The 26,667-nt window shown below is 32.9% G+C and overlaps 1 protein-coding gene across 4 annotated transcripts; it reads right to left on the bottom strand.

Moving 5' to 3' along the window:
* Positions 1–379: 379 nt before the first annotated feature.
* On the bottom strand, positions 380–23,553 carry LOC148603449 (uncharacterized). Of its 4 annotated transcripts, XR_015916828.1 has the most exons (12): positions 23,121–23,347; positions 21,198–21,290; positions 20,385–20,495; positions 18,805–19,021; positions 15,980–16,246; positions 14,778–15,117; positions 14,072–14,238; positions 13,092–13,283; positions 11,063–11,306; positions 7,285–8,314; positions 5,368–5,469; positions 380–2,102 (listed from the first exon to the last, which is right to left on the bottom strand). XR_015916828.1 is itself a non-coding variant. In XM_088553455.1 (11 exons), coding segments are annotated over exons 2-11 (2,655 nt in total). In that variant the 5' UTR covers positions 21,284–21,290; positions 23,393–23,553; the 3' UTR covers positions 4,544–5,468. The 4 variants fall into 4 exon arrangements, 3 of the variants coding, with proteins under 3 accessions (XP_088409581.1, XP_088409580.1, XP_088409579.1); XM_088553455.1 differs by lacking the exons at positions 380–2,102; positions 23,121–23,347 and adding an exon at positions 23,393–23,553 and having other exon boundaries at positions 4,544–5,469; XM_088553454.1 differs by lacking the exon at positions 380–2,102 and having other exon boundaries at positions 4,544–5,469; positions 23,302–23,348.
* Positions 23,554–26,667: the final 3,114 nt, after the last annotated feature.

Consider the following 26,667-nt stretch of genomic DNA (forward strand, 5'->3'; position numbering starts at 1 on the left):
TAAAAGCTGCTGTCAGATTCCTGTGTTCTATTTTTAGTAACGATCCACTGATTAAAAAAACCACATCAGTTCTTTGCAGAATTCATACATGTACCAAGTTTTGTTCTATTTAGTCTAGTAGTATTTTGAAAGTAGTAACATTAAAATTGCAAAAAGCATCGAAAAAGCTTTTTATTGTAATGGCTGATATGTTTTCGATGGATCAAAAATCCTAACATCAGTTCTATGCAGAATATCCCAAGGAGAATTCATTACAAGTTTGGTTCTAATTGGTCAAGTAGTCAGTGAGGATGATTTTTGAAAGTAATAACATAGAAAATAACGAAAAAACGTCCAAAAATGTCAATAACTCAAAAATGGTTTGGAAGATGTACACGGATATACCACAATATGCTAAATGGTTTTGGAAATATATGCGGAAAAACAGCTATACGAGAAGAAGTTTTGAAAAAAAAGGTTAGGGGGAGGGTTGAGCGCGTACAGTACAAATATGTTTAACTCCGACAAATCAAATCAAATCATATAAGCTTTATTTTAAGTCAGCAATTTCATTACAACAATACAAGATAAGCTGTTAGGAGCTTTTATAACGACAAAAGATACATAAAATAATTATATAGTGCAGGCATACATGTAAAATACATTGTCAAAATAATAAGACAAGCAGTTATAACAAGACAAAGACACATACACCACACAAACATAAACAGCAATTAAAAGCAGAGAAAGCACAGGAACTAGAAGCATAGAGGCAGAAACGAAACAAAAATCAACAAAAATATACTACGGATTAACAGTCGCTACAAGCAACGCAAGAATACTATTTTGCCTCCCAGCTTGAAAGCATGGCTTTGAAGTGATTGAAATTCGAGCACTGTCAGAGGTTTTCAGGTAGATAATTCAAGAGGGCTGGAGCAGACTACCTGAATGATTGTTTCCAATGTCTTGCTGTATTTGTAATAATTTACTGTATCAGAAGTTGTACAATAAACTTGTTTGTTTACATACCAAATCAGATAATACAGGTCGAGCCTGGCCATATAATGTTTTAAAATTTCCTAATGCCATTAGTCTGATACGTCGTACTTGAAAAGTAAGAGTTGTAATCAAAATAGACATGCCGTAAAGCTCTCTCTTGTATTTTGTTTTCTATTTTATTTGTATTAGTCATTGAACAAAATTGCCAAGAAAGAGGGCAAATAGGGTGTAAAAAATAGTTAATCTACTTAATTTATAAAGATTTCTGCCAATTCGTTTTAAAATAATACGTTGTTGTAGAGCTTCCTTGCAGATAAGATTTAATGTAGTCAAAACTTATCATACGAACAATATTTACACCTACAATCTTAACAGTATCTTCACAAGAGATATTGATATCTCCCATATTAAAAGATGATGCTCTATCTGCGGTCTTTCTACCAACAGCTATCGCTTTAAACTTTTCAGAATTTGCTTGCATAAAATGAAAATGAAACCAATCTATTAAATTTTGTTCTCTTATTCACAAGTATTTACGAGTCCATTATAGTTATTAAAGGCATAAGACAATGTGTTGTCTTCTGCGTAATATATAAATTTCCTTTATCAATGAAGTAAACAATATCATTGATAAATACATTATGAAGTAAGGGTCCCAATATTGACCATTGGGGTATACCTTAATTAATATCTGCCTATTGGCTTACAATACCACCATTCTTTATTTGCTGTTTTCTACTAGAAAGGTATAATAACCTTGAGTTAAAGGCTATCCCAGTTACCCAGACAGGCCATGGGAGGACAGTTTACAGATCATAATATCGTTTGGGAGACAGTCGAACACTTTTGATATGTCCATAAGAATAGCAGTCAAATATTTATTTTGCTCCAAAGCAAGTTATCAGCCTTTCAAAACTTTGAGTAGAGTTGTATGACAGCCATGTCCCCTTCTTGAATGTACAGAGAAATTGATCCAAAAATATTTTTCGAAAAAATCTGACAGTTGCTCTGCCAGCACATTTTCAAAAAAATTAAAAGCAATGTGGAGAATGCTGACAGGCCTATCATCATTTTTCATGGAATGATCGCTCTTCTTGTAGGTAACTGTGTCTCCTTTAGTCTGTCTGGAAAGAAACAAGATTAAATTAAAAAATTATCATAGTAGTAATTAGTTTTATAATTGATGAGTTACAACAGAAATTTTCTTAATACCCGTATCCCTTTTTACATCAAATTTATTTATAATTTTGGCTACTTTCTCTTCACTGGTGGATTAAAATTGAAAAAAAAAACTTTTTCCTTATCTTTATTTTCAATTTTCTTCAAACTCGGATGATTTTCTTTATCTTTTTTTTCAATATTTGTTTACTTTATGTGCCTGTCCCGAGTCAGTAACCTGCAGTTCAGCGTTTCACCTTTTTTCTATTGATTAAGTCAATTTTCGTCTTTTATGAAATTTCACATCATAATTTGGGGCCTTTTACGGCTTACTTTATGGTATGGTGTTTGCCTATACGTTGAAAAGCATTTGGTGGCCTGTATTAGTTTTAATGTTCGTTGCATGGCATTTGCAGTCATACCGCATCATCTATTTTCAAATACAGCCCCGTGCAGGTCCGGGTGTTAAAAGAATAGGCCTGCAGCAGCGCTAAGCTTGTCGTATAAGGCGACTAAATAGTGCTCAGAAACCTAGCCGGGGGCTAGGCGCTCTGCCCACAGAGCAACTGGGATGTGTGCCCTAGGTGGTGGAATGGGGTACCCCTGGCGTGTTACATGCTGGGGTTGTCAGGCTATAATACGGAAAACCTGACCGCAAACCATAGTGGTGCCCCGTGTTGGGAAAGATGCCACGTTCCTCGCACGTTAAAGAACCCTGATGTGGTATTCGATAGGAGTAGGAACCATAGGGCTCCGCCACAGGAGGCTAAATTGCCCGACCTTACCCATCCCCCCTTTTTCCAGTGGCAATCAAAATTTGTCGACCCTATTATCCTTGTGACTCATCTTTTTTTTTTCATTTCATTTTCATTTTATCATCCATTTCATGTTCATTGTCTGAATATAGCTGAAATATTGCTGCTCGGACGTTAAACCCCAACAAACAAACAAACAAACATATTTTCAAATTACCAGGGACCGTTCAATAATTTTATCGAGGTGGTGGTGGGGGGGGGGTAAAAATATAGGTCATTAAAAATCATCAATCGGGGAAGGTCCTGATTTTTTACAGTAATATTTAAATTATTACAAAATGTACATTTTATAATAGTACAGTACTAGTCACTTCTGACATTGCGCGTTTGTTCCTTATTGTTCACTCCATACCTGGTTGTTGTGCCTCACACAGTTCCCATGTCCATTTTTTATTACAAGTTCCAAGTATTCATAGAGTATGAACCTGGTGCATACTAAAGGGACGGGTGAAGTTGTTAATCAAATAATATTTTACGACATTTTATTTTACTTTATTTAAATTGTAAGTTTGAAATACTTTTGACGCACCAAACACAATTGTTGGTTGTTGTTTAAAAGCTGAACCTTAAGAAGCCAAAAAAAAAAGGTAGGATCAAAAACTAGGAAACACATATGATTTGTTTTTGCAATGACATTACAAGTACAATAATATGCACATTATACATTAAACAAGATCAACATGTCGGACCTGCATCCAATAATATTGCATTTTTGCGAAAAAAAAAAAAATGCTATGATAATTGTAAAGCTCAATCATACAAAAAAATGTCATCAAAACCCCACAAAATAGGCAATGAATATCACCGATACGTACATAAACACTGTGAACAGTTTGAATTATACTGGCTAGATACTTTGAAAATGGGATTTTACAAAGTGGTTATTCTCAAGTAGCAAAGCATGATGGATGAATAACTATGTAATAGACCTGCTGTCCTCAGTAAAGTAAAATTTGCAACAATCGTAAACCTCTTGATAAATTTTGTAGAATTGTTTGTCATAGAGTAATAAAGGGAACCAAAATTATAGCGGTAATCAAAGAGTAATCAAGGGAGCCAAGGTTATAGCGGTAATCAAAAGAATGTAATCCAGGGACAAAGACTAGACATGGAAAATAGACATACACAACAAAGAACATAAAGTAACTAAAATCATACATACCAAGTAACTAAAGTAAATGAGCAACTCGGACTCCACTAAAAACTGGGAGCATGGACCAGGTGCACCGGTAGGGTAAGCATCATATATAGCTGATCACATACTTCCATTTTTTTTATTTAAAAAAATTACAGCAGTTTATGGTACATTTGCAGTTTGCCTTTGATGTAGTTTTTGGGGAGGGTATGTGGATATGCGTAGCAATATTGTTTATTTTTGATTTGTGATTATTAATTTTTTTCATATACTCAAAGACAAAAAACTATACATATCTGTGTATGTGCACAAATCCCATCCATAATGTTTAGCTTTTGACCAAAGGTTAATGGTTTGTGCATTGACTTTCTTTGCCTGATTATGATAAAGGCATGCATGTTTTTGGTCTTGTGAACATACTTTGTAGTTTCGTCAAGTAACAGAAAACACATATTCCTTCGTTTGGTCATATATTTTATTAGTTAAGTATTATTAATAATCTAGTCAACTACAATGTATTCGTCCAGTTGAAATTTTAGAATATCATTTATTACATGTTGCAGTTACGCTATTAAAAATTTCACAATTTCACAAAAAGGTTTAAAAATATTTTACAATGGGAGAAACATAAAGGACTTGGCAAAAGTTATTGACCAGATGATAATTTTTAAAATTTTATTGGTTATTTTTTTAGATGCAGAAATCATGGGAATGCAAAAAATGCACCAGAAATAAATAAAAATCATGCCCACTGTAAGTTAATATTATTTATCCAAAATTTGCTCAACCTGAAAATACATATTTTTCAATATAAATTAAACACTGAAAAGACAAATATATTTCTGGTTAAAAAAGGGGTGTTGTTTACTATAATTACACTTCAAGTTTGTACATTTATTATGATTGATTGATTGACTGTTGATGTTTGATGCCCAAGTAGCAATACTGCAGTCATATTTGGGTGATGAATATGAAATGGATGATTAAATGAACATAAAATCATGATGAAATGAAAAATGGGATAGGACACAAGGATAACAGAGCTGACGAATTTGGATTGCCAATGGGAATAGGGAGTAGGGGTAGGGTTGGGCAATTTAGCCTTCTGTAATTGTATTCTTATTGAATACCACAGTAGACTTCTTTAATGTGCAAGGAACATGGCAACCTGCCTAACAGACCGACTGATAGACAAGGTAATTGCAATATAGCCCCACTTCAATGAGTGAAGAAATAATAAAGGAGGAGGGGGTCAATTATATACCATTATTTCAAAATTACAATTTTATTCTGTAGGAACAGTTTCATCCTTTACAATTTTCCCTTGTCTTCCGATGATTAGAATTTGTTCTGTCATCAAGTTGTTTCAACTATATATGTGTTCTGAAAGAAAAAAAAATTAAAGCGTATATGTAATCCAAATTAGACAGTATAGTAAAAAACCCTTTATCTCATTTTTCTTTATTTTAAAAAGCTTGAATTTTAGAAACTCAAAATGATATTTACTTAGAACAGAGTTAATCAAAATAATAGTTAGTAACATGATTAAAAGTGTGTCCATACAAATCTTTCACATATACAATTTGTATGATATAAGCATTACACTGGAACAAAAAATATTAGTTGGAAAAAATTATGTTGTAACACCCATATTGTACAACTTGCCTCATTTTTACATGTGTAGCCTCATAAAATCATATTGAGGCTAATGGAATAAACAACCTTTAGTGATTAAAAGATACTGAGTTTAAAATTTGTTCAGAAATGGACAATAAGTATGAAAAAAATCCTACTTTCAAAAGACATATGGTTCTGAAACCTCCAACTATCAATAAAATTACTAAATTGTGGATGTTGTATCAATAACACAGGCCTGGGTGTTTTTCATCAATAATTCAGGTAAAAACCAGAAGACAACAAGATTGCTACACGTAGCCACATTTCCCCTAATACTACTGCAAAAATAGCTGAAGTGCAAAAGTACCATAACTTCTGTAAAATATGAATGCAGCTTTTTAGACAATACCTTAGTAAACTGCAATAGAAATTTTATTTATTGTAATATCGACATGTTTCAGTGTCAAGGACGGCGTCGTCAGGATCTGTTAATTATGTTGAATCAAAATGGCAGCCTTAAATGATCAACTTCATATGGTGACTGACAATCCAACAAAATTTGACCAAAATCTTTACAGCAGTTTCCAAGGAGTTGCATCCACAATGTGTTCCTACTGTGTAGCATGTAGGTGTTTGTATTAAAAAAGTTCCATGACTCCTGTAAAATTTGACAAATCAAATTGAGGACACAATGTGACTAACTACGAGTACATATGAAGAGTAACGATCCTACATGTACAATGTTTGAACAAAATCTGTAGTGTGGTTTTTAAGGAGTTGTGTCCACCATGAGTTCTTAAAGTGTAGCATGAATAAATACAATCAACTACATACGGTGACTAAAATTCACACAAAATCTGAACAAAATTGGTTGAGCGGTTTCCCAAGAAATAAAGTCAAGTGTGACAGGAAAATGCACAGATGGGTGCAAAGATGGAATTTCTTTTTCCACTTCTGCATTGAGATGAGAGACAAAACTTCTATTCTATACATGCCAATAAGACCTTTGCACTGTTTTGACAAACGTTTACTAAAATATCATTGTCATTTTTCTACCAAGGACCTTTTAAGGACAAAAAAAAGGATCACATGCAAGAAATTTACTCAAAAAAATTCTTCCCAGTACTCTAAGTCCATATATGTTTAAACTGAAAACCAAATTCAAATTTAAGAATACTCCATAAAATGGAGGTACATATATACTTTAAGAATCAGGCAAACACAAGGACAAAACATAAACATGCACGTTTAAAAAACAATGCACCATATGAAAAGTTACTTTCACTCAAAAAAGTCTTCAAATCTCTATTTGAAATTACCACTACATGTATCTGACCTCTAAAACAGTGGGGATCAGTGTTCTGATTTTTTTATTAGAACGTTACAAAATTAAGGTTTATAATAAAATGATCATTTGTGGTGCATTTCAATTCTTTTTTATCAAAATGATATGGTTAATATTGTCTTATTTCATTTATGCTAATAGTACAAATTACACTATCAAAATGGTGGGTTATTAATCATACCAGGTTTCATCCACTTCCAGATCCTTACGGACACTGACACTTAACAGATACTAACCATGAAGCTGCATCAGGATTGTCAGTAAGGCTTGCATGACTGGGGTTGTAGTTTGGAATATCATGATCTTTGGTAGCAGATTTATTACCAGCTAATGGGTTAGATGAACTGTTGTTGCATAAAGTTTGCATATTTTTCTTAGGGCCACTGTCAGTTGGACTTTGATTGTTTCTATCAGAAGAATTGAAATGTTTGAAGTCAGTTGTTAGGTTTAAAAGAGTAGATAAATTAATCCTCTTTTCCTTTAAATATGATGAAACTGAAACTCTGATGCACTGGTTGGTATACCTTTGAGATAACCCTGTTGTTCTTGATAGGTCAGACATCCATTTATGAAGTTTATTTTTTCCAATCTGCTGAGGGGCATACCAAACACATTTCTTTGGGAATAGTAAAGGTTGTTGGAAAAATGAATTACTAACTTTGCATAGTTTACTGAGATACAGATCAAAGCTTGCTACAGGACAAAATGCAGGATTTTCTAAATCAGCATACATTCTTATTTCCTTGTCATTTCCCCACATACTGCCATCTTTGGATGTCATCTTGTAGTAGTAACGACCTATGTCATCTTTACACTTACAGAAGCTGTCCCTTCTCAGGAGGGAAAGTTCTGATGTCTTCCTGTCTGAAAAGTGAATCATAGTATCCCAAAACACTTTATTTTGTAAAGACACTGGGTTGTCTAATGCAAATGCTCCACTTGCATACAGCTTTTGTATATCTTCTTCAGTTATTGCCTTTTTTGATATGTTTTTGCTAGAATCGTGTTGAATTTTAGTAATCAAGGCTACAAAGACACTATTTGATGATTTAAAATCTGAGTCCTTCATGATATTCATTTTTTTATTAAAAGGTGGGCCGTTTATATATCTACTGATGGCAGAGCGGATACCAACTAATGAAGACTTAGAATAATCATATCGATTTTTTGTTTGAAGACTTGCATAAAATACTCTTAGTCTACTGTTCAAAATACTGGCATCAAAGGTTTCAAATGCTGTATCAAAATCATTTTCAGCCAACCATTCTACAAAAAAAAATATGGAAGAAGTTCTTAAGTAAACTTTTAAAGTTTTGTACAGTTTTGAGTTAGATTGATTGATTGATTATGAGTTTACATACTATGGCAGATATTTCATGCATTTCAGGATGAGAATATTTTGATCAATACAGAACAACACACTATTTATTATACAAGCTTACAGAAACAAGAAGGCAGGTCATTTCACTTAGAAACATTATTCTGACTCCCATACACTTGCACATGTTAACCTTCCCTCTTAAGGAGGGAGACTCCATCTTTTATGGTCATTCTCTCTCCGTGATAAAGTTTCCAACGTGGGAGACACAATATCCCTCATTCACAAATTTCTCCCCCCAAAATCTCCATCTCAGCAGAAATATTGCACACATTATGTTCTAAATGGCTTATTAAATTGGTATAAATACAATGTTTATGTAACATAATTATCATTGAGAAAAAAAAAACACGAATAATTAACACTTCTGTTGTACAATTTATTCTAATGTTGATTAGAAATCCTAAATAGATTATCATAGATTTTATATTTGTGTCATATCTTTGTACCTGAAATTCTAGCAAAATTATTCTTTTTTTCTTTAAAAAAGGTCATCAAGCTAAATCTCCCTTTCAGATATATGCAGAAAAGAGGGAGATCTCAATCTTTGAGCATTCAAAATGTTATCAAGAATGGACTCCCAGTCAATCAGTTGTTACACTTTCTCATACAATGCCTGGCAAAAAAACATTGATTACCAATTACTGTGAAAGTACTTTAATTCATGGATACCAATTTTCGTGGATTAGGGAAGAAACACAAGTTTGTGGATTCTTGAATTCGATATACACATCAATGGGATTCTCCTTTTCATTTGGGAATCAAAATTCATGGTTTGGTCTATCCACTGAAACCATGAAAATGGGTATCCCACAAACAATAGTACTTTCACAGTATATATTTTTCAAAATGACTCAACCAGGAATTGAACCCACATTATCCCAAGCTTGAGGCAAACACAATACTACAAGACCATCAAGACAGGATATTAGTTACATATGTCCAAGATAAGTTTAAAAGTAAAATGTAAGATGTATTTAAAAGGAACATTGACTAAATAAAACATACTTGATATCTAAAAAAATATTGAAGATATCACAGTAAATTATTTTACTGTGAAAGTATTACTGTTCGTGGGGTACCAATTTTCATGGTTTTCGTGGGTTGGTAAACCATGGAATTTGGTTCCCAACGAAAACGATATTTTCAATTTGTTTGTATGATACAATTATCAAAACCACGAAATCAACAATCTACGAACTGGTCATTGTACCCTAGAATAAATGTACTTTCACAGTAACCTCACAATAATGGTTGTTGGTAATTATGTCTCTGACTATTGAAGTGTTTTTCAGTTATTGTCTGATTGGTGAACAGCTGACCATGGAGTACCTTATTACTGCAGGCTGCAACTTGGGTCTCTTGTCTAATGTCCCAATCTAGCAAATTTTGATTTGGACTAAAACTTTCTTTTCCACTGGTCTGACTGGACAAGCAGAAAAAAAAATATACTTTTCCTGTCAACTGTAATGAAGTCATATAGTTTTGCTAAATGATAGGTTTATTACTGTAAACTTGAACATTCCCAGTCTAGTTTTCATTAATCCCTCCAGTCTAGGAGCACTGCAATTTGTTCCGACTAGTAAATCAGTTTTCAGACTAGTAGACTAGTAAAAGATTGTGTATACTAGTCCTTTAGACTAGTTGTTTAAAAAGTTTTTGGTGCAGACTGTGAGAATGTTTTGAAAACATCAAACACAGTTAGTCACATTTACTCTAATATACATTTAATATTTTAATTTTTTTTATATCTTAAAACAACATATTTTGGTTATAATAATTAAAAGGTCATGAAATATTTCAAGAAGCCAATAATTTAAGGATGATCAGCTAAGGACAAGATTTTAGTTAAGATATTACAGATACAAAATTTCATTCAGTAATGATCAATGTTGTTTAAATTATTTCTCCACTGGATATGGTAAAATTAAGGTTTTCAACATGCCAGCTTTAGTGAGCATGTTAAAATCTTAATTTTACTATAGAGAGCTAAGACATTATTTATATCAAGAATAGGCTGAACATACTGAAGGAGAATCAGTTTCTCCCAAGAAAATCAGTAGAAAACTTGGAAATATACAAGAATTTTTAATCATCAGCTCAGAATGGGAAAAACAAATAGAGGACAATGTTCTCATAAGGGGATTTAAGGTAAAGCAACGGAAGCATGGAGCCTTATTTCAGTCTAACAGGAAACTACATCCTGCAGAGCTCTTTGTGATTTCTGAATTAAGTGTAACCCAAATAGCAGAATACTTCAGAATAAGAAAACAAATGGTAACACACATTTTTGATAGTTTTGTATCTTCTTCATTATAACAATACATTTATAAAAGTTTTAAATGTAGACTTTATAAAAAAAAATGTGGCAATCCATTTTCATAGACAAAAAAAAATTACCACAGCTGTGTTCATAGTCAATTCCTTTACTTTATGGTTATATTGGAAACATATCTGTGCCAGTAAATAACATCATGTTAGCTCCATGAATTGTATTATACAGGAAGTTCGACATATGTGTTCAACATAGAGGTTGTCCTAAGTTTACAAGTTATGATAAATTGTGTAGTAATTCAATAAGGCCTCTAAATGCTTATAACTTTGCCCTCTTATAGGTTAAACCTGTCCAATATTACCTTTAAACACATTCACTCCCCAGTTTGTTTGTTTATCTAGGGTAGAAGATTTGGGTTTGGTTCCTGCTCTGGCAATAGAGTCTAGTTCTTCCTCAGATAAAACACTTTTAAACCTAGATACACTTGCTTGGGTACTTGATGTAGTTTCGGACTTGGTATTTATTTCATCATCCATCTGTTCTCCACCAGATTGCAGCAATTCTTTTGCATCTTGGCTATGGTCAGGATTGGCAAGAAGATCTGGCTGAATTAGAAAGATTTGAGAAGTAGAATATTAAATGCACATCACATATTTTACATATTCATTAAAGCATTATAAACATGTATATGTAAATCATGAAAAGTTTGAAACAAAAGGGGTCTGAGATACGTAAGAGAAACTATGGCAAACAAAAATTCTTAGGTCTACCAGTTATATAAAAAGTGACATTTTTTTATGAGGATTTTTTGTTTTATGACATCAAAATTAAACTCCTTCCTCCTCTTTCCAGTATATACCTTATTTTGGTGAAATTGCAAATTCCAATTTTTCATAATGAAGAACAGGTGTGTGCATATGTATACAGTACTAAAAGACTTCGAGATAAGGTCAAGAGGTCTTTAATAATATATGACAATCAACTTCCAATACATCATGTATTATTCATTGTGATTTACTGTACACTCTTAAAACCCTTGTATGCAATTCAAACTAAATTCATATTTTACTATGGAGACTAAACCTATTACAATTTAAACAGAATTGATTTATGATCTGCATTAAATGCATACATAACCAAGAAAAACAGGCTATTTTACCTTTGCACTGGAAGAAGGTGGACAAAATAGTAATGGCGACCTTGGTTGTCATAAAAATCATTATGATTTAATACTATACAAATTTAAAAGTTGAAAAATCAGACTAGGTGTATAAAAACAAATTAAGTCAATCAACCTTGTTTTTAACTGTATTAAAAGCTTAACACTTTGACCACCAGAATTGGGTTAAAACAATATACTTCTTTGTTCAAACTTATTGAAATCAATATTAATCAGTTTGATGACTAAGAAATAATTCATGGAGGGGGTAGATTTGTACTCATTTTAACATGGGTACAGCATTTATATTCAATTATTTAATACCAAGCAACAGCGAGGTGTTCAATGAGAATGTAAATGCAAAACCAATTTTAAAATGAGTACAAATCTACCCATGGAAGGAATTATTTCTTTTCTAATATGACAAAAATACGGTAATTTTTGTGACAAAAATTTCCCTAGGGGTAGCCGAAATAATGGCTGCTCCGTTTAACCTCCCCCATATGGAAGTTGGATTAATTAAGGAATAAACCACATATCCAAGTAAACCATTTATTGAATAAGTATCAGTATCAGTATAGTGTTAGATAACCTCTGTCATTTAATCATCACGAAAACATTTTTTAAATGAGTGTTTTGTCTCAAAGCGACAGCAAAAGAAAAGAGACAGTGCGCAGGTGCTAAAGGTGGGGTTGTACCGACATATACCGTTCGATGATATGAAGACGTCATATTAGAATCAAATATAACCATTTACTTGTAGCATCACCAGTAAACACAAGTTATGATCATCAAATTGACTACAGGTGCTTCAAATTCTTCATTAATCTACAGATATCCCCTAAACTTAACATGGAATATGTCCCCACTCATACAGCATATTTTTTAATGGGGTAGTGCCATGCTCAACATCATCAAATGGTGGTAAAATTTACAATAAATATTTCAGATAACCAATATCCTTCTTCAGCATAAAACTGACAAAATTCAATATCAAAACATTGATTCACCAGCCATCGATCCATCACGGATCAATCAGTCAGCGGTCATCGATCTGTCAAATAGATGCACAGATCACTTTAGGGACAGTACCAATATACCAAGCCATAAGTGAGTGGTGGTAAAATATAGAGCTCTAGCATTCAATTCCCTGGAAGTTAACCATCATAATCTTATTAAGTGCATGTTTCTTTCAATAATCTGCAACCTTGTCATTTTCTGGAATAATTACCTTTTCTTTCTTGTTAGAATCTGGTTGATGACTAGTCATATGTTCACTGTAATTGTTTCTGTTAGAAAACTCTTTATTACAAATTGGACACTCCCAAACTTTTCCACAGTTTTGACAAGATGGTCCCATCTTCGATGAAAATGGTTTATTACAAAGATTGCACTGATTGACTAAAATACCTGCCATTCTTTTCTGAGAAAAATAAAGACAATAATACATGTAAATGTGGAAATAATTCTGTAACGGTTTATAAAGTTTTATGTAGCTTCATGTACGTGTACTATTGAGAGTGAAGAAATATTTTGATGCAAAAACTTATACTAAAAATTTTGGGGATTTTATTTTCACAAATGTTACTGGTGGTGCCCTACATGCACTAATTAAGTGCTTAAGCATATAATCACAGTGTAAATATTTTGAAGAATTAATTTTGAAGTTTTAGACAGATAAGTAAAATACACCAGATTTACCACCTGGCAATAATAACTCACTTTATGGTAACTAAATTCAAGACTGAATTAAAGGAAAATTAGTTTCTCTCATAAAAACTACAGAAAACTTAAAAAGATGAAATGATTGGTAAATTCTAAATACTGGTATATAATAATTTTACATTGACGTTTAAGTTTAGTCAAGGTCTATCCATCTGTGTCATGAAAACTGATTTATTCAATGAATCATAGCTTTCTTTTCCTCTTTTGTCTACCCCAGAGTTGACTTTTTATGAGCAACTCGGCGGGTGTTTCTAGAACAGCAAAGAACGCTTACACTACTGGTGCACCTGGACCATGCTCCCAGTTTTTAGTGGAGTCCCAGTTGCTCACTTGCTTTTGTTACTTTGTATGTATGATTTTAGTTACTTCATGTTCTTTGTTGTGTATATATATGTCTGTTTTCCATGACTGGTCTTTGTCCCTGGATTACATTATTTTGATTACTGCTATTATCTTGGTTTCCTTGATTATTCTTAATGTACTTACAAATATTTGTAGAATCACATCACTGAAATAACACTGAACAAATTTAATCATCTTCTCATACTGTTTTCTCAACAACGAGAGATCTCCCTTCAGCTGTAAAATTTCCTTTGCTAATTTTTGTATCGTGGATTTCATTCTATCTTGCGGTAAACTTTTATCCCCTTCCGCTGAAAAAAAAAACAACTTGCCTTTAAAAAAATATTCCTTATAACTCAACAAATATCTTTCAAGTTTAAAAATAGAATGACATGGTTGTAAAAGCAATGGACTAAAATTATAGGAAACATGTGTATAGCTCTGCTTAAAAATGTTTATCTTTTTTCTACTTACACAAATGTACATCTGAAGTCATGTTTTTAAAGTATGTAATAATATCAAAGACCTCCAATGTAAATGCTGACATAAACACTATGCATGACAAGCTAAATATAATTTAGAAATTATTCCAATACTTTCGATTGCAAATAGTGCAACAGAGCTGTAATCATAACAATCAAAACTTGTGTAATGGTATTAAAAAAAAGGTGAAGGATATTAAACATTGCTAAATAAAAAATAATATATCATATTTTGGTAGAAAAAAAAAAAAAAAAAAAAAGACACAAAGCACAACAATAATTGCATGCACGTATTTGAAAGTATAGAAACTTTGTGTTACACTATTACATCAATACAAAAATCCAGATATTGTACACATGCATTTCACCTGAGTAGGCAGACCCCATAACCATCACATCTGTACAAATTGGTACTTCAGAATTAACTCCTGAAATATTATAAACAGGGTTGTGGCATGTTGTATTCAGATTTTCAACACTGTTCATATTCAAAATATTATGAAGCCCTCTGATTGGTTCATTGAAATGTGAAATAGTGTGATCTTCTCCTCTCTCTAAAGCTGTCATTTTCAATGGAGCAGGTAGGTCATTATCATCAGGCTCAAGCTTGATTTGAGGTAGAGGAAGATTATTCCCATCCACACAGGAAACAGAGGTAGTTGGTCCTCCAGAGTTACACAAGTCAGAAGATATGCTACATTGTTCAGGCTGTAAAATATTTAAGACTAAATTAAAATTTAGTATTTAAAGGTATTTATGTATTAAATTATCATATATAACAATGAAGGATTTTTTATTTGGTCCATTGTTTTATATGAACCTAACACACGATACTGACCTCCAACTTCCTCCTTGGTCAATATCATTTTGTAAAGTCAATAAAGCATATTGATCATTCAGGTCCATAATTAAACATTATTGGCTTAAGCAACCTTTGGTGAAGCACAAACTTGTAAGAGGAAAATTCAACAAAATAATACTATAAGATGTGTGTGATAATATGTTCAATATATTTTTATATACTGGTATAGTGCACTATTTCACACAATACATGACTACTGAATGGTCTCTCATTGACCTTTAGACATCTGAGGAAAAACATAGTTTACATGTCAATGTCTGATATTCAAATAACAGAAGAATTATTATGATAACACAATATTCCATCACACCAACTCAACCAAACATAACAAAATCCCCTTCTACATGTTCATTTTCCTCTATCTCCATCTACTACTAAGACAGTTAGTACTTACATGTCATAGTCTGTAAATAAATTGTCAGTATTCAGGTTTATGGACAGGTAAATTTTAACAACAAAATTTCAAAAAAGTCCTGTACATACCTCCTCTTTCAGAATTATATATACAATCTCGTCAGTGTGGGAGATGGCAACAATTTTAAAAAGTCCTGAACATACCTCCTCTTTCGGAACTACATATACTATCTCCTCAGTGTGGAAGACTGCAACAATTTTATAAAGTCTTGTACATACCTTCTCTTTCAGCACTACATGTATCATCTCTAGAGTGTTGGAGACTGCAACAATTTCACAAAGCCCTGTACATACCTCCTTTTTCAGAAGTACATGTACCATCTCCTCAGTGTGGGAGACTGTAGCAAGTGATTCTTCAGGGGATTTTTTCCAGTCATCTTTTATATTCTTCTCCCTCAAATGTTGAATGTGTTTTGACCTCTTCATCTGTGGATCCACCTCAGTTGAAATACATGTATATTTAGAAGTATATGCATCCCTTTCCTGATGATGTTGAATCTTCCTTTTAGTACACGTACTAGACATTTCAGGTGAAAAAATCTTATTTTCTCTTCTGGTTCTCTACAGTAATCAAATACAATCTGTGGTAATGGTATTATAAACGATTATTTTGGCAGGTGTAAAATATGGCAATTTAATAGCAAATAAGTATGCAAAAATTTGAAAATTCTAATTTTGGAGTATGCTAAGTGGTGCACAAGGTACTGTATTCAAGCCTACAATTAACATTTTACAGAAATTCTTTTGGCATTTAGAGACAAACCACTATATTAACCTGCAATACAAAAATCCTTGTCAACATCATGCCTTTCATTGTGAATTATAAACAACTGAATTCAGAAAAAAAAACACTGGAAAAACTGTGGTACCCCTTATAAACTCCCCTTTTCAGACACCATACAGAAAACCCTACAGGGATGTCATTAGAAGCCGGCAGCCGGCAAAAATCGCCGGCTACTCTTTCAAACGTCGCCGGCTACTTTCGTACCCCACAAAAATAAAATTCATGAAATATTCTTCAAAACCCTCTTTATATAATATACTGACAATATTCATCCACAAATATTAAAGATTGCACTTGAATGACGCATCGGTGTGACTTTAATGCATTGTTCGGTTGCTAAAATAAATAGTCCGCGTTTTTTCACTGTTTCTAAATATAGACTTTCTTATTTTTACCGAACTAAAAATACTTCGTTTCCGGTCAGCAAAAAGCAACATGTCGGGCCGTAAAAGGTCAAAGCCTGTGACACAGGGACAAAGGAACAAATGAAATGAATGTGCATGTTGAATCTGAAAATGTACGTGTAGGTACTTTAGTGTCTGTTTCAGAAACAGCCACTCAAACTGAGGTCATAGGCAGCAATCCTTTGGACCTTGAGTTAGTAGAGGAGGAATACAACAAGGCAGTTCAAGTCCTGCAACTTGCTAAATTCGCCCAAAAGGTTGCTGCTTGTGACATATATGAAGATGACAATTCAGATGACAATGATGATTTAGAATGTAACTGTTGAATATTGTGCATATTATACAATAAACAATTGTCTAACAATTAAGTGTACTATATATTTTGCCATAACTTTCTGTGGATTCAATTTCATTTGCTTTCATCAGAACCAATTTTGATTGTTTTATGAAAAAGTGTCATTTCATGTATAGTTGGATACATTAATGGTTAAAATTACCTAATTGCTTAACAGTGCTAGAATGTGAATCATTCACACTCTAGCACTGTTAAGCATTTAGATAATCAGTAGACAGTAATATTACTTTGTGCATGAATGTGATGATTTCACCAGTTGATCTGTACATTGTGTGTGCAGTCATGGATTCGCAACTTGTCTATTTGATTTTCCCCTTTGATTTTGCTCCTTGGACTTTGTTCCCATTGGATTCTGACTTTGTTGTCACTTGTCTTAAGGGGAACTTTTCAATAATAAACAATTTGTTCAAAATTAAAAAAAAATATCACATTTTTTAGGCTTAACTAACAGAAACTTGTATAAAAATTGTAATCTTATTGTCCTGTACAATGGCCCAGGAGAGCCCTAGAATGCAGGATATTGCACCATTTACCCCAGAGCTTTCGGGGCCTTGAGCGGCCCCCGGACCCCCTGCCGTAATGGGCAGGTTCACCGCCTACTTTATCTAATTAGCCAGCTACTTAAAAACTTAGTGACATCACTGCCCTATACAAGTGACTGAAAACATTCAGATGTAAAAACAAAATAAAAAGTGCACAATGACATCATCTCATAAAGAATGTGTGAAAGTTTCATCAAACTCCATTCAGTGGTTTCAAAGAAGTTGCAGATTGGAAAATTGTCCCCTTTGGTCGACCAATGACAAAGTCCAAGGTTAACATGCATAAAGAAACTCTGAAGTCATTTAGATAGAAAAACAAAATACAAAACAAAAACCACATGGTGCGCAATGGTATCATATGATAAAGAATCTCTGAAAGTTTCATCGAATTCCATTTAGTGGTTTCAGAGGAGTTGCAAATTAGATTTTTTGGGGAAGACAAATGAACAGACATATGTATGGACGAACTTCATAATCACTGGTATAAACCTCCCGCGTTTTAAGAGGGGATTTAAAAAAAAATTGTTTGTGTATTTTATCCTTTTTCAAAAGATCTCTCATTATCCTCATACAATAATGATAGAGACTGATAAATGGTTAGTTTGGAGAATAATATATGAGTAGAGTGATATGCCTATCTGCAGGCTGCTGTTCCATAACCTTTCACACTTATACACAAAATGTGGCTCAGCATGTCAGACTAGTACAATTAAAGCAGAGTCTGTTTAGTTACTATTCTTCTCTTAAAGAGCATGAATTATATGCCATAGGAAGTAAAACTAAGATCAATCAATCAATCAATCTTTTGAAGCAATAAAATTCTGTTCAGTTAATACAAAAAGAGAACTGATGGATATGTAAAAAATATAATTGCCTCAGGAACTACATTTGTAGGTTACAATAAATAGTTTGACTTGGTTGAACATTTCTTAAGCAAGACCTACATATACTTTAAAATAATGCTCTTATATTTAACTTTTTGTTACTTTTGAAAAAGAGATTCAAACATCATACATTCTTCAAACAAAGTGTACCTTTGTTCTGTTCTCTACATGTACTTCAACTTCGGGAGCTCCGACAAAGCTATTTTTCTTTGTTGTCAGCATAGCTCTTCTCAAATCAAAGTTTCCATTTTGAACTGACTGACTATTACCATGGCTACTATTTTCCATTAATTTCGGTTCCAAACTACTTCCTGGTACGATATTACTACCTACCAAAGGAATAAACAAGGATTGGCCACAAGGCTGCCTGAAAAAAAATAATACACATTATCATGTGATGTTCCATTTTACATTAGTTCAATTTTAATATTGTCCCTATAAATAATTTGCAATTTTATTCCATAATGAAATGATTTAACACTATTCATACTACAATCGTTCTATTCAGCAGTCAAAATACAATGACCATTACATGTATCTAATAGTGTTATAAGATACATGGTAACTGTCTGAATACTAGTATGACATCACAAACATTACATTGTTAAAGGCTGCCACAGAATGTTGTCTGCTTAAAATCTACTTTTTTGTTGTTGCTAAAATGTTTTTCTTCATTTTTTTGGTAGCAGAACAAGCATTTTAAACTAATAAGACACCTTATTGTAAGAAAAATCCAAATTTCATGCATAATTTGTTAACAAATAAAGTGTGAAAAAACGTGTTTTTGCATTGATTTTCAAAATCCAAAGGTTATCAACTAATATTTAATGAATCAGAACAAAATTCAACTTTGTTCTGTAAATTATGGAACAACGATGAAAGCATGGCCAAAAAAGTAGACAAATTTTAAATAAAAACTAAACTTATTGTGACTGGGTTATCATCTAAAAAAAATATTTACACTGCTTGAAAGCTTCTAGGTCACCTAAAAAGAACTGTTCAACCATATAAGGATTGTTCTCAATTGGCTGGTTAGAATAATGGATATAAATAACCTTCGCTTTTAATTGAAATACAATGTATAAACAAAGAAAAAAATAAATAAGATTTTTTTCTTTGAACACTAATACTTGTCATTCTGAGTGTAGTGGTCAACAAAAAAAAAAAAAAGCTGAGCATATTCTTACAAGCGTTTCCAACTATTAAACCAGTATATTCAGACACTTTAATTTCTATGAAATGTGGATTGGTATAGTGTTGTTGGTGTCCATTTCCTATAATCTAACTTGGTATAATACATTTGTATATTTTAGCCATGATTTCTTTCCAATTTTCTGATACCAGGGATGATTTTACAAGGTCATCCAACAAAACTGGGTGAAATCCAAAATAAATAAACAGCAAAAAAAGAATTGTAATGGTAGAATCCGAGTCAGTTAACAGAATGCTGCTAAAAAGCGGGAAAAAAATCATCCCTGCGATAGCATTAAGTGAAAAATATAGGGATGGGGCTTATATTGATAATATTGATCCTACAGGTTGAAAATTATGAATTTCGTAAATCAAAGTATTAGTGTTCAAAGAAAAAAAAATCTTGTTATTTTTTCTTTGTTTTTTTGTTTATACATTGTAAGTACATGCTCAGCTTTTTTGCAATGTTATTTCTGTTGACCACTTCATCCAGAATTACTAATTGGACCAGTTATTTACAAATATGTACATGTACATACCCAATATCATTTTGAACTGAAGGATTTCCATACACCAGTAAACCGCTATTTACAATTCCCAACACTGGAGCTGCATGTAAATATGAACTTGTGCTGACTGTGTTATTTTCCCTATATAAACACACCAAAACAAATAATTATGATGTATGTGTAGCCCTACAGGAGCTTTATCAAACTTTCTGTTGTAAAAAAAAAAAATGCCAGAATTGTTTGCTTTCCACTCTAAAACAGCTATGACGTACAATGTAACATACATGTACATGCACACTGAAAGTATATTGCACCTGTTGAAAAAAACTGACCATGTAGTCATATAAAAATAGAAATAATTTATGGAGACCCAAGTTCATTAAGAAATAGACCATAGGCTGGCTATTCATGTCACATTATTATTTTTATTTACCTTTAGCAATAACAATTAATGGTTAAATATTGACATAAATGGCCAGCCTCTGGTAAAACAATGACAAAGAATTTCCCTGATTTATTTCAATTTTAGTAAAACTAGTTTCTTCATACCTGTTAATGACAGACAAAGCTTACATGTATGTGTTGCAAGCTGGTGACCATAGAGTAGCATCAAGTGAGAGAATATCATTTGGGTTCTTAATTTTTCATATGTAGACTTCCTTTCAATTTACTGTTACACAATTTTACCAAGTATAATATCTTTAATTTAGATTTATTCATTATAAATGAGCTAAGAGGGTGATAAAAAGTATAAAAAGCAACATAAAGAAATCACATGTTCTATGTATCCTACAGAATACATTCACCTTGAGCATGTTAAAAGTGTTTAATTAAAATACCTACTTTATATTTGACTCAGTCCATACAGCATTACAATTATGTTGATTAGGGTAGAGATTCAAAGGGCGAATTTTTTCTGTATCATCCATCTTACAGCTACAAAAAATGTACATCCACGAAATTAGTTATTTAATCAGAGTTTGTTAGTAGGACAATCCTATTAAAATTTGACCTATTAATTGTTCCAATCAGTGCATTATTCATAAGGAAATCTCTGAGGATTCTGAGACGGTCATCTGAACAGAAAGTAAAATGGAGTGTTTCCTACAGGCAGTGACCAAATGGAGAAATGGATCTAATTTTAATTAGATTGGTAGTATGCATATACAGCATGCCAAATGTGTTTTCAAATCATTACATGTTTATTGCAGATTACAAACTGATCTCTTTAATCATTTCATAAAAAATCCATTGGGGCTTTAGTAGGAGTTGTGCTCACAAAATGTGTGGAAAGACAAAAGGATGTGTGTGAAGCTTCGTCCCCCAAAACTTTGGTCATTCTGTAGAAAAATCAAAAGCTCTTGACTAATTCTTCTGACAAAAAACCTTACATTTCATACCATAACAAAACTTGGCAACAACAATTCATAACCTACTGTTAACAATACTACAATGTATGTACAGTTCAACAATAATTTAGCTGTTTGTAAAATTCATTTAATTAGCACTGTCAATGTAAAGCCTTAACTCCTACAGTACCTGAACCAATTCATGCAACAAAAATTGTGATCGGTCATCGATCACCGATCAGTCATCGATCCGTCAAACCGACCTATCAAACCGCTGATCGCATCATGTGACCACAGATCGGTCAATATATTTTAAAGTTTCCATTGTTTTCTCTGTCAATTTTATGCATATTTACATTATGCAATAAACTTGAACATCAATCTATACTTTTTTTTTTTTACATTTGTTTATTTTTAACGATTCATTCATCATTTTACATAACAAACTGCGATCAGATTGGTCACCGGTCATCGTTCCGTCAGCAATCAATTAGTCAACGGTCATCAATTTGTCAAAACGTTGCACGGATCGGTACAGGGACTATGTATCTATCCAGGGAGTGTTTATTGGTATAAATTAAAGCCCCTGATCCATCCTTACCCCTCTGATTCAACATTGCATAACAAAGATTTTTTTCTCACTAATTAATACACTCCCTGTGCTACTGTAGCAATGATGGAGGTTGTCTGGCAAGCTATTTTCTGACATATTAAATTCAAACTTCTTTCAGAGACTTTTATACATGTATCCAGGTACTTTCGTTATCAGATAAGATTGAATAGTTTTAGTCCCAAATTATGAACCTTCTTGGGTAGAAAAAATCAATACACTGATTACAATGATTTTAGAAAATGCTTTACTAACTTCGATAGCGTCATGACTGTAGTCCCTGCCTTTTTGTAGTTCATGTATAAATCAAAACATGTTACCAACTGACAGGTGTTCATTACAAAATATACAATGTATTTAAAATGTGTGCAATGCATCTTCAGTATACAAATGTAAGCAAGTCTGCATGGGGTATTTTAGAAATAAAGAAAAGTGCATGTGAAGAAAACATGTATTTGAATTAGAAGATGTTACAACTAAGAAGGTGGAGAAGGCTATAGCTACAAATAGTATAAATAACAAAATGGCTACAGGAGCAGACAATATTCCAACCAAAAGGGTTAAAATTGTAAAATGGTTATAGCACCTAAAGTGCTAATCCCTTTTGGGATTCATTGTATGGAGCAATTTTCTCAGAAAGGGATTACTCGTGTACAACAGTACATTGCCAATATGCAAAAAAATATTTGAAAAAATAATTAACTGCAGCTTGCAGATTACTTTGTTGGTATATTTGAATATTTTTATGTGCCATAATAACCATCATTGTTCAAACCCTAGCTCGAACCTAGTTACGAATTAACCGACCTCTGGACCTGATGAACTGATGAACCTGATGGACCTGGTTCCCTTGAGGTCTTCAATTGAGCAGTTTTATCCGATTCAGGATTTTTCATCCACTAAAGCCACTGTTGGCTACTGGGCGAGTACACCTGATTGTTACTTGATGAAAATGGTCTTGTAAAAAAGGCCTATTTGGATTATTTACATGTTAGATCTAACTTTCACCAAATCAATAGGAAGTCAATTGGTCCGTTCAAGGAATGATATGACTAAAAACCACAAAGAATCTTCTTTACCTTTCATCTCTACTTTTCTGATTTTACTGACTGCATATTCTAGGATTATTTAGTATATCACCCCTGGTAGATCTTATTAATGTTATTCTATTCGTGTCTAAACTAAAGCAAGGAGTTAAGTCTACTATAATGGTCCATGACCATTTAAATGGGTCTCACTAATTGCCAAGAAGAAGCGACAAGAAATTGATTTAGCGACAAGAAGCGACAAGAAACTTGAATTAGCGACAAGAAACTTTGAATTAGCGACAAGAAGTTTGAATTAGCGACAAGAAACTAAAAAAACACCAACAACAGGAGATAGACTATATTTATTTGCTCTTTCAATAATAAAATTTGAAAAAAAGTCTTTTTTAATAGGAGAACTGAAAATGGAGAAGATTTTAAGAAGTTATATTAAAAAAAAACTTTTGTGCATGCATAGTTGATATGAATTAGCCATGTAAGGTTTAAGATACAAAAGTTAGTGACAAAAGAATGAAGAGAAAATGATACTTTTAGCAAAATAAATTTTGTGACTTTAATAGTAAAGTTACCCATCTGTACAACATATCAAAATTTCCGATGCTATATTTCTTTGTGGTTTTTGCGTTCTACACGTGCACAGAGTTGACCAAAGTTCCAAAATGATCGTTGTTTTGTTTTGTTTGTTTGTTTGTTTGTTTTTTTCATTAATTTTTTTTTTTAATTTTAAAATGAAATAAATATGTTTAAAAATTTTGAGGCACGTGTTTCGACTATTTAAGTCTCATCAGTAACGCTTTGCCAAAAATAGCGGAATTAAATACAAATTTAAAACGACCAAATTATTTCATAAATTTGTAATTTGTTTAATTTTTGAATTTAGATATTGAAGTAACTTGTGTTTTCTAATTTTTATTTTATTTTTGTTAGTGTCATCTGGAGCGCTTTGCCAATTTGAAATAGGTTTTTATGCATTAGATACTTTTGATTCTGAATATATTTTAGGTCTCTAGGTTGGTGATCGGGTTAACATTTTCAGTGAAAACCTGTTTCACTGTTTTACCACATTCAATATCATTTTGCACTTTATTTTGGTAGCTGGCGAAGTGCGAATGCACTCTTGCTTTATAATTCTTGCGTTCCCATGTCTGTTTATGTCATCAATGGGATAAGAGCTAATATATTCGGCAAATGCTTTATACACAGTGTCATTTGAATGGCCAGTCATTTTCTCAAACCAACATATTCTCTTCTTGTATTGCTTATCCCGTTTTAGGGATGCGTAGTAACGCTTTAGCAAAAATAAATTAGAATCGTCTGGTTGAGGTTCTAAAGGAATAAATTCCTTTTTTTATTTCTTTGCAATAAAGGCCATTCTTGTTGACACATGACTGAAGAGTGCCGTCAACTTTTCGTACATAATATGTAGTTTTGGTGGATGTTGTTTTGGAATCCCATGTTCCACAATCATCCCAACTCCCAACTTTCTTTGATTGCGCACTCTTATTTATGTTTGCAGTTTGATCTAACCCATTTCTAGGTGGATAGACTGACTGAATCGGACAGCCAATAACTGTTGCTGCCCCTACGATGGCCCAGGCAGATGACCAGCTTTTCTTTGTGGCAGCACTTTTGCATGACTGATCATGTGTATAACATACAAGTCTTAGACGATTATATTTATGAGTGTTATGTTTTGCTTTATTGGTTACAAGTTCAATGCAAGTTAAAACCCTGAGCCGGCTTGCTAGGTTTTCATTGCCCGTAATATCAACCGACAGTGCATTAAAGAGACAATTGCCATTGCTAGAGACATTGATAGGTTTTCTGTCAATGAAAGACATTTTGTTCTCGTTCTGTATCTCTTTAGATACATCGTCTTCTACCAAAGTAGATTGAGCTGAATAAGTCAAGTCAGTCTCATCTATACTTCTACATTGCGTTAAGGTAGTGTACTGGGCTTTCTTTATTTTTTTGACATTGTGAAACCATGATTCACATGATTCACAGTAAACACAAATGTTTGTGCAATTTTTGTCACAGTCTCCATAGGGAAATTTTGATTCCCTTGTCTAAGGGGAAAACCTTCTACCAAAGAGTTTGTAATACCGATAGTATTATACAACTTCACAGCCTTGCCAAAGATTTTGGACTAATACCGATAGTATTAATCTCACAAAGTTTTTATTCCCTTGCCCAAGGGGAAGCCCTGCTCCTTGGAGTATCTATTTATTTACACCGATGGTATTAATGTCAGCGTAACAAAGCGACATTGTATGCAAATACGTAGCAAAGATTCTTACAAACGCACAGAATCGTACTGTTGCAAGAACCAGAGTGACTGATTTGGGTCCGGTATTTATGTTAAAGATGAATAAAAAATCTGGCTTCTTCAGCTTGGGTGTATTGAATAGATGTACAAGATGAGTTAAGTTTTGGCTTCTGTCAGCTTGGTAGAAAAACAAGAAAACAAGTACTAGTAACCCTTTGAACGTAAATGACGAACAAAACAACCACGTTTAGAATCATCAGCAGTGTTTTTACTTTACTTAGTTTTCTGGTCTATGGCTTCATAAATTATGATGCTAAAACAAAACATATTACGGCCAATATTATTTTTTATTTTCACATCAAAAGAATCAATGTGTTTAATTCTGATGGTTGCAACAACAATACTAGCTACCAAAACTCTTGATTGAGAGATCAAAGGCTGAGTGGCTTCAAATACGTAATTAATATCATAACTAACTCAATTAACAATTTAACGGCCTACGTGCCGAGGAAAGCCCGCGTGCCACCATAAGTCAGTGATTAACACCTTGTTGACTGGCGCGTGGTTGAATGTCATAACTTAATTATTCCGATTGGCTGATATACGTAAATATACGAATCTATCGGAATGTATAATGATCTAGAATCCTGACATATCTGCATTCTTAAAGAATGATTTAAAATATTTTTTAAAAGTAAAAATAGCATATAACATCAAATAAATAGATAACATATATCTTAATCTTTTGATAAAAACATAACATTTTAAAACTCAAATATTTGCAAAGGTTACAGACCTCCAATTCAACCAATGAGCATTTGGAACGTACGCAAAAATAGTCCTACGCGGAAATTACCCCTGTTCCTCATAGTGCTGTGAAAAAAGTTCTCATCTCATTTAAAAAATTTAAACAGTTTCTGAAAGGAAACACATTTCTGTACATTTTATAGGTGCATTTTGCTTCTTGTGATGTGAAGCCTAATCTCCATAATGATTTCTAAATATACCTCTATCTTGTGAAAACACTGGGATTTCCCAT

This window comes from Perna viridis, chromosome 11 (assembly GCF_037379345.1).
Source record: "Perna viridis isolate PV_CMFRI_1.1 ecotype Kerala chromosome 11, ASM3737934v1, whole genome shotgun sequence".
Taxonomy (NCBI): domain Eukaryota; kingdom Metazoa; phylum Mollusca; class Bivalvia; order Mytilida; family Mytilidae; genus Perna; species Perna viridis.

Excerpts from the sequence above, each read along its gene's own strand:
- LOC148603449 (XM_088553453.1), bottom strand. The coding sequence starts at position 23,209 with ATGAAAAATCCTGAATCGGATAAAACTGCTCAATTGAAGACCTCAAGG. Across the intron at positions 20,496-21,197 it reads TGGACTGAGTCAAATATAAA|GGAAAATAACACAGTCAGCA; the intron begins GTAGGTATTTTA and ends GTGTTTATATAG. Across the intron at positions 8,315-11,062 it reads GGGAGTGAATGTGTTTAAAG|AATGGTTGGCTGAAAATGAT; the intron begins GTAATATTGGAC and ends TTTTTTTTGTAG.